This window comes from Podarcis erhardii (assembly GCF_964252035.2).
Source record: "Podarcis erhardii genome assembly, chromosome: 4".
Taxonomy (NCBI): Eukaryota; Metazoa; Chordata; class Lepidosauria; order Squamata; family Lacertidae; genus Podarcis; species Podarcis erhardii.
In genome coordinates, this window is record NC_138508.1 from 57,819,002 (window position 1) to 57,830,880 (window position 11,879).

General features: G+C 41.5%; 1 protein-coding gene across 7 annotated transcripts in view; it reads left to right on the top strand.

The window, feature by feature from the left end:
• The window catches only part of PDE9A (phosphodiesterase 9A), a 64,973-nt gene extending 53,663 nt beyond the window's left edge, over positions 1–11,310 (top strand). For all 7 annotated transcript variants that reach the window (XM_081858597.1, XM_081858598.1, XM_081858599.1 and 4 more), the window contains 9 exons: positions 824–928; positions 2,666–2,748; positions 3,405–3,561; positions 6,010–6,123; positions 6,464–6,568; positions 7,707–7,835; positions 8,260–8,355; positions 10,045–10,119; positions 10,748–11,310. In XM_081858597.1, the coding sequence (XP_081714723.1) occupies positions 824–928; positions 2,666–2,748; positions 3,405–3,561; positions 6,010–6,123; positions 6,464–6,568; positions 7,707–7,835; positions 8,260–8,355; positions 10,045–10,095 (840 nt within the window). In that variant the 3' untranslated portion in view covers positions 10,096–10,119; positions 10,748–11,310. The remainder of the gene's footprint in view (positions 1–823; positions 929–2,665; positions 2,749–3,404; positions 3,562–6,009; positions 6,124–6,463; positions 6,569–7,706; positions 7,836–8,259; positions 8,356–10,044; positions 10,120–10,747) is intronic.
• Positions 11,311–11,879: the final 569 nt, after the last annotated feature.

Consider the following 11,879-nt stretch of genomic DNA (forward strand, 5'->3'; position numbering starts at 1 on the left):
GCTGAAAAATCATTCAACAATTATACTACCTAATGAGCAACTTTATAAAGATAAAAAATAATACCTGCCTGCACCCTGTCTCACCAAAGTGGTGCATGCTCTGGTTATCTCTCGCTTGGACTACTGCAATGCGCTCTATGTGGGGCTACCTTTGAAGGTGACTCAGAAACTACAACTAATCCAGAATGTGGCAGCTAGACTGGTGACTGGGAGTGGCTGCTGAGACCATATAACACCGGTCCTGAAAGACCTACATTTGCTCCCAGTACGTTTCCGAGCACAATTCAAAGTGTTGGTGCTGACCTTTACAGCAGTAAACAGCCTCGGTCCAGTATACCTGAAGGAGCGTCTCCACCCCCATTGTTCTGTAACCAATAAATTTGTGGCTTAAATTCACCCATTAACCTAAAATACTGGTGCCGTCCATGTGTTTCATTATTCAGCAAATGGGGGAGGGCTTGGGGCCTTGACACACAATGTCATGTAAAGGAACAAAACGAGTGCACAACTTGGTCTTTTCATCAATATTTTAACTCTTTACCTACATGGTGGAGGTCACAGTGCCAATGGGAGGGGGAGTGTCCAAAACTGAGAAAAACAAAAAAGTGGGCACAGCAGCAACAGGGGAGAGGGGAGAAAAAGAAATAAGAGGAAGAGTCAACCTTCTCCTTATTTCTGCAGGGCCCAGTTACCTTATCAGCATGGCATGGGCTTGTAAAGCACAGATTCCAAGGGGCTATAATTATAGCATCAAAGTGTTGGTTGGGAGGATTAAATGCCAAATGCTTGTTTTCCTCATAAATTTCTCCCTTTTTGTTTTTAGCTGTGTATTCATGACAATTACAGAAACAATCCATTCCATAATTTTCGACATTGCTTCTGCGTTACCCAGATGATGTACAGTATGATCTCTCTCTGCAGTCTCCAGGTGTGTCTTTCTCTGGCTGCATTGGCTTTCTCTCTCTCTAGTCCCCCCCCCCCATATAAATTGTGAAATCAATAGTCTTCTGCCTGTAATAATGTATTTTATCCAGAAGTGGTAGTTGTTGATTATTGAAAGGCATGTAGTTGTGCCAGGGAAACCACCATTTTTAATCTGTTTGCATTTGAGAGGAGAACCAAAGGGTGAATGAAATGAGTTGGGATAGCTCGGTAGGTAGAGCATGGGACTCTTAATTTCAGGGTCATGGGTTCGAGCCTCATTCTGGGCAAAAGATTCCTGCATTGCAGGGGGTTGGACCAGATGGCCTTCATGGTCCCTTCCACCCTACAATTCTATGAACTGACACATAGATAGAAATCTTGGCAAGTGCAGGAGTTACTGAATACTCAGTGGTTCCCAACCTTCTTTTTTTGGCCATGCGCCACCTAAGCATCTCTAAAATCCTGATGCCCAGCCCCTGTAAACTCCTATTCAGGTGGGGGAAGCCTAAAAAGGCCATTCACTGTCATTCTCAAATTGCCCCCCTTAAAAATCAAATTGCCCCCCTGTGGCGTATGTGCCCCACCTTGGGAACCACGGATTTAACTAAATGATATCGCAAATACATGATTGCATTGTATGTTGAGAGAGAGAGAGAGAGAGAGAGAGAGATTTTTAAAAAGGCAGCAGTGGTGGACCCTGATCCAGATCAGAACCATGGCATGGGAGAGGGGGATTGACTCCTGCCCTGTGCCATTTTCCCCAACGAACACCGCCCCCTAGCCACTGCTTGTGCCCATAGCTGTTAATTCCCAAGGCAAATAGCATAATCGATCTCACTGCAATGTCCAACTCGGAATCAGGGCTCCCTGCAGCTGCTTTTTTTAATGACAATACTATATGGCATATTTAACTTATCTATCTTGGCTTCCTCTTCCATCCAGCTTCAGTGTGGACAAAGTGCCTTAACTTCTTCTTGCACCTAAGTCGGAGGAAGGGATACCAAGGCGGTACTTCTGCCCTTGCTGAAGTTGGTAGGAAGGTAAAGGCAAGGAACTTTGGCCTTCATGTTGTCCTCCTCTGTACAGCAAAACTGGCAATGGTGTCTAGCTAGTGATGATCCAAACCTGAGCAGCTTGACTCTGGGTGGTTTTTCCCCTCCCTGCCTAGTTAGACACAATATTAGGAAACTGACCCTTGCTAATAAAAGCAATATTTGGGTTCTTACCTCTGCTGGGTGGAGGTCAAATTTTCATAAACAGATTAAGTGACCTATAATCAAGATAACCAACAGCAGTCTGTGGCTAAAATCAACTGGCATTATTTATACAAGTAGGCCCTGGTTGTTATCCCAAGCAAAGAATATACCCTAAGCCTTTATTCTTCACACTTCTCTTCCAAGCTCAAGTAGTGCATGAAATGCCCAAATAAATAGCTTTTTATAATTAACACAAATCTTGGCATAATTTCTTACAAGATGAGAAACCCTTGACTTTAAATTAAATTTATCCACTATTGTGCAAACTCCAATTTCTCTATTCCATCCTGTTGTTAGTTATGCAACAGAGGCAGGATTGAAGACTTCACTGTTGTCGTCATTATAGATTTAGTCTAAGTTGCAATGCATGCAGTTATTAAACTGTGTGCTGAACCCTAGTTAGAACCGCAATGTTAGATATGATTTCTTTATTATAAAAGCTGTTTGAATTTATGAAGCTGCATTTTCTTCTTCTTCCTGCTTAGGTAAAGCTTTCTCAAATGGATATCTTAATACTAATGACTGCATCAGTGTGTCATGATCTGGATCACCCAGGATATAACAACACGTATGTATCCTTTTTGTGTGTGAAAAGAATGATTAGGAATGTAAAGTACTAGCAGGAAGTGTCCGGTGCTGTCCAGGATAGTGTAATTTGTGAGTTTGGGCCTGTCATACACAAAAATTGGCAGAGTCACACCATCTTTGCCCAACATCAATACATCAATGAAGACTGCTGCCCCCACTTCATGAATTCTCATGTCATATTTGACAGTGATGTTATAAAGAGGTGGCTGAACCTATAAATAACAGGTGGACAGACAGACAAACCACTTTCCAAAATATATAGTAAATATTCGGGCAAATGCAGACCAAAAATAAAACCTGAGAAATTTATTTTGGCATAAACTTGCTTGAGATAGAGCTACCTTTGACATGCACCTGACAGGGTGGGCTCTGGATCAGAAAAGCTTCTGCCACACATTGTTTATGTTTTTAAGGTTACCACACAAAGCCCTCCAAGGTTTTGTTACAAGAACAGACTAACATGACTATCCCTTTGGAATTTGTCTCATTGAAAAAAGGCTTCACTTGGATGTGGGAGAGGCTCTCACATCTAGGAGTTCAGAATCCCACAAATTTCAAATTGCCTTCAAACTACAGATGGGCACCTTCCCTTTGGGCTGCTTGTGCATTTCTTTCTATGTGTTTCCTTCATACCAGGTACCAAATTAATGCACGGACGGAGCTTGCTGTGCGCTACAATGACATTTCCCCGCTGGAGAACCATCACTGTGCTGTGGCTTTCCAGATCCTTGCGCAGCCAGAATGCAACATTTTGTCTCATGTTGACAAGGAGCAGTTCAAACGGATTAGGCAGGTACGGGTTCAAAAAGATGTGGCAAAGTTCCTGTCAATGTGTATTATTGTCAGAGAGCATCTGCTATTATTAATGAAATGCCTGGGCTCAGTCATGAGACATGTGGAGAAATCGTAAAGTACAGTGGTACCTCGGGTTACAAACTTAATTCAATCCGGAGGTCCATTCTCAACCTGAAACCCTTCTTAACCTGAGGCGCGCTTTCACTAATGGGGCCTCCCGCTGCTGCCGTGCCGCTAGCGCGCAATTTCTGTTCTCATCCTGGGGCAAAGTTTGTAACCCAAGGTACTACTTCCAGGTTAGCAGAGTTTGTAACCCGAAGGTTTGTAATCCGAAGTGTTTGTAATCCGAAGTGTTTGTAACCCGAGGTAGCACTGTATAGAGTGCCTATGAGCTTGTCCAGAGTGATTGCCACCATTCAAAACCTTTACAACCAGACCCCAAAAATCTATAATTAGGTCAAATTGATAGGCAGTCTTAAGCCTCAGCATCTCTTATTTTAGAAATTAAGCATTGGTTGTGGTTTGAGAAAATAAGCCAAACCTGGTGAAATAAGCACCTCCCATATCATGGTCACAAACTGCTCTTTTATATTGTGGTGTTCTGGTGTTCTTGTTTTGATTCTTTAAAAAAAATGTACTTATAACTTTCTGTAAAGCTCTGAGAACCTGTTGAAGGGCAGGATATAAATAAAATAAAGGACGCGGGTAGCAGCACTGTGGTCTAAATCACTAAGCCTCTTTGGCTTGCTGATTGGAAGGTCATCAGTTTGAATTTTCACGACAGGGTGAGATCCCATTGCTTTCTCCCAGTTTCTACCAACTTAGGCGTTTGAAAGCACACCAGTGCAAGTAGATAAATAGGTACCGCTGCAGCGGGAAGGTAAATGGCGTTTCCATGCACTCTGGTTTCTGTCACAGTGTCCTGTTACGATAGAAGCAGTTTAGTCTTGCTGGCCACATGACCCAGAAAGCTGTCTGTGGACAAACACCAGCTCCCTCAGCCTCAAAGCGAGATGAGCGCCACACCCCATAATTGCATTTGACTGGACTTAACTGTCCAGGAGTCCTTTACCTTTTATCTATAAATAAAATAAATGTCTTTCCCCACCAATTTGAATATCGCATGTGCCTTGATCAATTTGCCTAAGAACACTGATATGTTTTTTCAGTGTTGCAGCTCTTGGTTTTAAACACCAAATGTTTTCATTTTTGTAAAAGCAACCTTGGGATTCCCAATTCTGAATCAGGGGCATAGTAAGGAAGGTCATATCTTTCCCTCCTTGCACCGTGGCCCCAGTCTAGAACACACACAGTAGCTATTAGCTATGGGGAAGGAAACTTAAAAGCTTGACAAATTAAGCCCACAGGTTTCCCATTGTGTGGCTAAGAGCAGTTCTAGGGAGCAGAAAGAGAGAAAGTGCTGCGTGCCTTGTGCTTTTGTTACCTGGACAGGTAAAGTCACACCCACCTCTAGTCATATGCAAAGGAAGGATGTTCCAGCTCAGGAAGAAACAGGAAGTACTGACTAGCTGGACCAAACATCCCCTAGCATGTCCACTCTAGGAAAACAAGGAATGTTGTACTTGACTGTTACTTACGTTGTAACCCGAAGGTTTGTAATCCGAAGTGTTTGTAATCCGATTAGCTGCAGTTCTCACTCAGGGCCACCAGTATGCAAATGAAGGATTGAGAACTGTCGCTCACTGATTGGTTAGCTAGTTGGGAGTTGCTACTGTTACAAGTTACTTAGTATTATAGAAAGCAGCCAGCTAGGCTGCAGTCAGTCTGACTCCAGGAGCAGTTCTAACTGCTGTAATAAAGAGCTGTGAATCTGACAAAGCTGTGTCCTTCATCTTTCCCACTATTTAACAACTTACATATCACATCCCACAAAATTCAGGATCTGAAATTATCTAGCTGCACCTCTGACCCTTACGTATCATTGCTCAGTGGTGCATTCTATTTCACATCGGGTTGATGCCCGCTTTGCAAAATTCTTTATACCCCTATTATTTATACCCCACCCACTCTGGGCGGCTCCCAACCGAATATTAAAAACACAATACAGCATTAAACATTAAAAACTTCCCTAAGCAGGGCTGCCTTCAGATGTCAAGGCAATAAGCAACTATCTTACTTTTAAAAGTTGGGAGGGTGGGTGCCACTACCGAGAAGGCCCTCTGCCTGGTTTCTGAACTGAGGCTTCTCAATGTGCCTCTCCTTTCCAAAAGACAAAACAAATATACAGCTTGGCTTTTATCTATAGAGTTTTCTCCTGCTCCCCAGCATCTTCGTAGAGTCCAAAAAAAAAGTGTGAGAACTTGGCACAAAACTGTTAAATGGGTAAATTGTTGGAGTGGAGGGGAAGCATAGGTGAAGTAGTGGCATTTCTACCTTAAGAAATATAAACGTCTTACAATATTGTTGGTTGGTTTGTTTCACACAGGGGATAATTACATTAATCCTAGCAACAGACATGGCAAGGCACGCTGAAATTTTGGACGCTTTCAAAGAAATACTGGACAAGTTTGACTATTCAAATGAGGAGCATGTGACCCAGGTAAGACAATATTCTCTGTTTTCAGATGTTAAAGGGGGGCAAAGTGGGGGACAGGAACAACAGCCTGAGTCAAACAATGCCAGTGTGGAGGCACCAATGGGGGGGGGTGTCACAGGACATGTCATGTAGCAGGAGTAGGAGCTGAAAGTTGAGCACAAATACAGTACAAATGCACTTTAATAGCAAGAACAGCTCATTGCTGTGTACAGCCACAGCTGGAGGTGCCTTTATTTTCAGTGCTGACATCTCACTGAGAAATGAAGGAAACATTGCCTGGTAATAAGTGCAGGTAAACATGGCAGATTTCTTACCACACTGTAAAATGCTCTCCTCCTTTCAGCTAAAGATGGTCCTGATCAAATGCTGTGATATCTCCAATGAAGTTCGCCCAATGGAAGTGGCAGAGCCATGGGTAGACTGCTTATTAGAGGAGTATTTTATGCAGGTAATGGTACACCCAGTGGAACTGCCATAGTAGTTCATGTTTCAATACAACAGAGCTGGAAGTTATCCAGTAACAGTGCCTGACTTTCTAGGTCCACCAAGATGAAAGACGCTTTCTCAGCAGGGTCTGGAACGTGTGTCATTCTGATGATGTACTTTGAATAAAAGTGACTGTAATTGACTGTAATTTGTAGCCTAAAAGGGCAATCACAGCCCAGAAATGCAAATGTTAGCAGATTGCTGCCTGTTTTCTCTAACAGGGCTGTTTTTAGGAGTTAACTCAGCATGTAAACCATTTTGAAACCAAACAGGGACAAGGACTTTGTAGAAAATGTCAGCTAAATAAGCAGCACCATGTAGGTTAAGTTTAGATTATTTATATCTGTGACTTTGAACCATTCATGACTAAGCCTATTAGAACTGAAAAGTTGGGGGATTTTAAAGAGAAAGGCGAAAAGAAAAAGAAAGAAAGCGCTGTGATCATTTCAAAAGGACAATCTCATTAGTGTTGGGGAAAAGCGCCTTATGGTGCCACATCGTTATCATTTCTTACCGGATTTCATTTGGAGATGACTGCAGGAAGTAACAAAAAAAAAGGAGCAGTCCACTTGCCCTCTCGAATCCATCAACACGATGTGTATATACAAGCTGCGGCAGTTGGCATCACACCAAGTAAGGCTTGATCGTGATAGGCAGCACAAAAAGGCAGTTCTATTATTTCTTGATTTAACATGTTCCCAGTGTGGAAATTTTAAAATACAGCCAAAAAAGCCATTGCATAATGGCAGAAAGAGCAAAAGATGAAAGAATGTTCAGTTTGCCCTTCATTCATTTGCAGAGCAATCCTACACTGTGTTCAATGGGCCTTACTTCCAGATAAGTGTGTTTAGGGTGCACATAATCTTCCCTGCTGAGAACCCCCAGAAGATGTCTCTGCCACCCTCCCACTTTTCCTCCAACGCCCCAAATTTCTGTAGGTCTGAAAATCTTTCAGCTGCATCTTTCAAATATAATTTTTTGAAAAAATAATAATACAGCATAAACAGGTCACACATAATAACCAATTATATCATTCCAAATTAGATAAATATTGACCACTGGTTTGAATTTACTTAATGTATTGCTACACTTTGTCCTAGAGTGACCGGGAAAAGTCAGAAGGCCTTCCGGTGGCCCCTTTCATGGACAGAGACAAAGTGACCAAACCTACAGCCCAGATAGGCTTCCTGAAGTTTGTTCTTATCCCAATGTTTGAAACTGTAACAAAGGTAAGGTCAAAGAAGTTGATTGATCAAAAGCCCTTGGATCAAGTGCATTTTCTCATAGCTTTTTTGAGGGGTACAAGAACCCCAAATCCACTTTAATTGCACAACCTGGATTTCCTGGTATGCGACTGAAACCCACCCACAAAAAAACAACTGTTTGGAAACACCCAATGTGATTAGCAATCATCTCATAGGTGTTTACAAGTAAAATACAACTTGAAGGGATGGAAGGCTACAAATCCACCACAAGGAAAAACTTGCCATTAGCATGCATAGGAGTGTGTGTGTGTGTGTGTGTGTGTGTGGTTACTAACATTCCAGGCTTTTAATAACTCATTTATACAATGCTAGCATGCTGAATTTTTCTCATTTCAAAACACATAGTTATTGGAAACAATTTTAGTTTACCTTTCTTGTTTTGTTTTAGCTTTTTCCAGAGGTTGAAGAAGTATTGCTCCAACCACTTTGGGAATCCAGGGATCGCTATGAGGAGCTGAAGCAAATAGATGATGCTGTGAAAGAGGTAAGACAAGCTTCTGTTTGTGGGATTGGACAACTGCAGAGGCTGAAAAGGCAACACCCAGACTCCCTTAGATGAATCAGGATTTTGAGGTTTTTCTTGCAAGAATTCTCCTAATACAACACTTTTTTATATGCCATTTTCACAAATATATGCATTTTTGCACATACTTACCCAACCATATGCATTTTTGTGTGCATTATTTGTTTCAAGAAATGCAATACAAAATTCATATAAATGCAAATTTTATAGAAGTGCAAATTTTGAAGGATAGCTGTGCTTCAGTCACATATTTTGCAAACTGGTAGGTTTGCGTTAAATACTAATCAAATCAAATTTCTTCCCATCCCTACTTCCAAATAAGTATGTAGGAGTACAGCCTTAATAGTAAGTTGAGGAACAGGTCTAATGTAATGGGAACTTTTGAACCAAAGGGTATAGCTAATTCTGGCTGTGAATACACCACAGAACACGAGAAGATTTTCTAACTTCACTTACAACTGTGCTTGATAAAACAGGCTTTGTGATTTTCACGCTGAAGCAAAGATTCCTACATTCTTATGTGTAATGCTATAATGCCCTCTGGAAGGAAGCCACCACAGGTTCCCTTCGATGCCAATAAAACAGGGATGTACAAATTTCATGAATTAATTGGTTCATTTAAGCATAGTAGCATAGCACTTCTGATAATAAGGCAACTAATAGGAAAATGATGCATGCAAAGCAGAACACATGCGGAGCAAATTATAGCTCTCCTTTGTCAAGTGCTTGTGGCTCCTGCTGAGGCAGTCAAATGGCCTTTGGATCACAGTGGCAAAGAATGAAGACAGAGCAGTCCTTCTGAGTGGCAGAGGGTAAGCTAGCCACTGACAGACAAGCCTGCTTTTAGTTTTTCAGCACTGGCCCCAAATGATGCCCAATGTTTCACCTTGTAATCTTTTCACTATGGGCTTTTCATTCTCCTAGCTTTATTGATTTGGCTTCATTTCAAGCTAGATTTTTATAGCGACCATGTTCCATTTCTTCCCATCTCATGAGAGCTCCACGAGATCTTACCAGAAGGTACTGCCACACAACTCCAGTAAGGCTTCAGCAATGGGGCAGGAGACAGGGTCAGCAGCTTCCCATTTTGCCTCGGGTAGAAGAGTTTGGATTTGATATCCCGCTTTATCACTACCCTAAGGAGTCTCAAAGCGGCTAACAATCTCTTTTTCCCTTCCTCCCCCACAACAAACACTCTGTGAGGTGAGTGAGACTGAGAGACTTCAAGAAGTGTGACTAGCCCAAGGTCACCCAGCAGCTGCATGTGGAGGAGTGGGGATTTGAACCCGGTTCACCAGATTACGAGTCCACCGCTCTTAACCACTACACCACACTGGCTCTCTTGGGTGGCAAAATGGGATGGGCCACCCCTACTCAAAAGGCAGCTCACACTCTCATGCATTCTCCACTGGTGCCTTCGTGTGGTGGTACCCAGAGGAAGCTAACAACCAGAGAGAAAAATAATGGTTCCTGTACACCCACCACTGATCCTATGGGGCACATTGTAAGGAAACTCCACTGAAACGAACAGATTTCATGCACTGATGATCATATTTGCTGGGTTGTGCCAATGACTCGGTGGCTGCTATATTGACAGATCAGATGCCTCATGACAGCCATTGTTAATTATTCCATTCTACTCTTAACTAGTTACAGAAGAAGAAGAACGAAAGTTTGGCAATTGGAAGCAAGGAGAAGTGAAAAGCAAAGGCAAGGCACATCAGGGTATTTATCCCTCTTTAAAGGATACTTTCACATTAAGAAACATGGTGACAACATTTAAAACATTATAAAGAAAATTGCCTATGGCATGAGGTGTTTTCAGCAAATAAATTGATAAAATACAACTAATTTCTCTGCAATATATTGAACATATGCTTGTGAAAAACAAAATAAAATAAAATTGTAATGCATTTTTGACCAACTATTTATACAATATAAAACCAGTAATGAAAAGCAGAGAGAGAGAGAGAGCACTCTCTTGAGTTGTTAGGAGAGTCCTAGTCCACTTACAGAACTACAATTTCCAGAGTTCCCTAAGAAGAGGGATTGATTGTTAAAGCACTCTGAGAATTGTAACCCCGTGAGGCAAAATAAGGTCTCTCAACAACTTCCAGCAGCCTTAACAAACTACAGCTTCCATAATTTCTTGTGGGAAGCTATGGCCCTTTAAAGTGATCTCTTAGTGCTTTAAATGTATGGTGTAAATGTGGCCAAATAGGGATTACCACAGTTGCTGTGAGTGTGGCTTAAAAGGTGTGCTGAATCAGCACGTCTGATCTCTGCCAAAAATTATTCTGAGTGGATGAGACCTCATTCTTTGGGCCTAACGATGTTTGTATTTTAATTCCAGCATTATAATGGACACAAAGATCCTTTAGAGGTTTGCCAAGTCTAGCTAAGCATCATGGGATTGCACAGCACTGACGGAGGATGAGACTGAACAGCTGCCACTGCCACAAGCACTTTTTCCAAGTTTCTTTTTTATATAAAAAAAGAACCCTAGTATTTATCCTTATGGATGCAGACAATAAGGAATCTCTGCTGTTGTACATTTTTTTAAAGAAAAAGTAATCTTCTAAATAATATATTCTTATACCAAAAAATGGCTGCTGTAAATATTCTCTTTTTAAGATTTTATATGTCTTCTTCTTTTTTTAACTGCTTCTGGTTGTCATATGGAGATGTATTGGGAAAAATTGTACTTTTCAAGCAAGTTGTTTTAGAAATCTTTTAAAATGTAGTTTTGTGTAGCGTTAAAGTAACAACAGTTTATCTCAGTATGTCTGTGTACGATTTAGAAGTGTCACCTTGCCGAGGGATTTGACAAAACCAATAGCAAGCTGAGAAGCTTAATGTTCTCTTCTCTGGTCAGCAACTATTGGCCAGGAAAACCCTTCAGGAGGGAGGGCGAAATGATAGCCCAGTCCCTCAGCCCTGCCGCCCTAGTCCCTCTCTGCATATGCTGTTCCCCCTTTTGTTTTTGGGTCAGTAACTGAGGGGTACAGATGATGGTCCTTTACAGAGACAGATGTGGCCTACAGGTTTCCATTTACCTTATCCCTGAGCACTGAGAGAATTGAAAAGGCCCCCAAGTATGTTATGAACATGAAGCAGCTCCTGTTGCCAAAGTTTGACAGGTCTAGCACTGTAAACTGCTTGGATAGGAACTCAAATTTCAGAGGAACCAGAACTAAGCTAATCTGTGTTCCTTCTTGGAAGAGTGGAGTATAAATGTAATAAATAGCTAACTCTTCAACAAAGAAGATAATTTCACAAGTTTTTTTATTTTACTTTATTTACATTTCCTGCATCATGTTCTGGTTTAATGAATGGGGCATCTCAACTAATCAGCTAACCGAAAACTCTGATAAACTGGCATTATAGTTGCCTACACATACATTGGCAAGAATCTAGTCTAGATTTGACTAGATGAGATTTGTTTAATGAAGGCTCTATAATTGAGATTTGTTTAATGAAGGCTC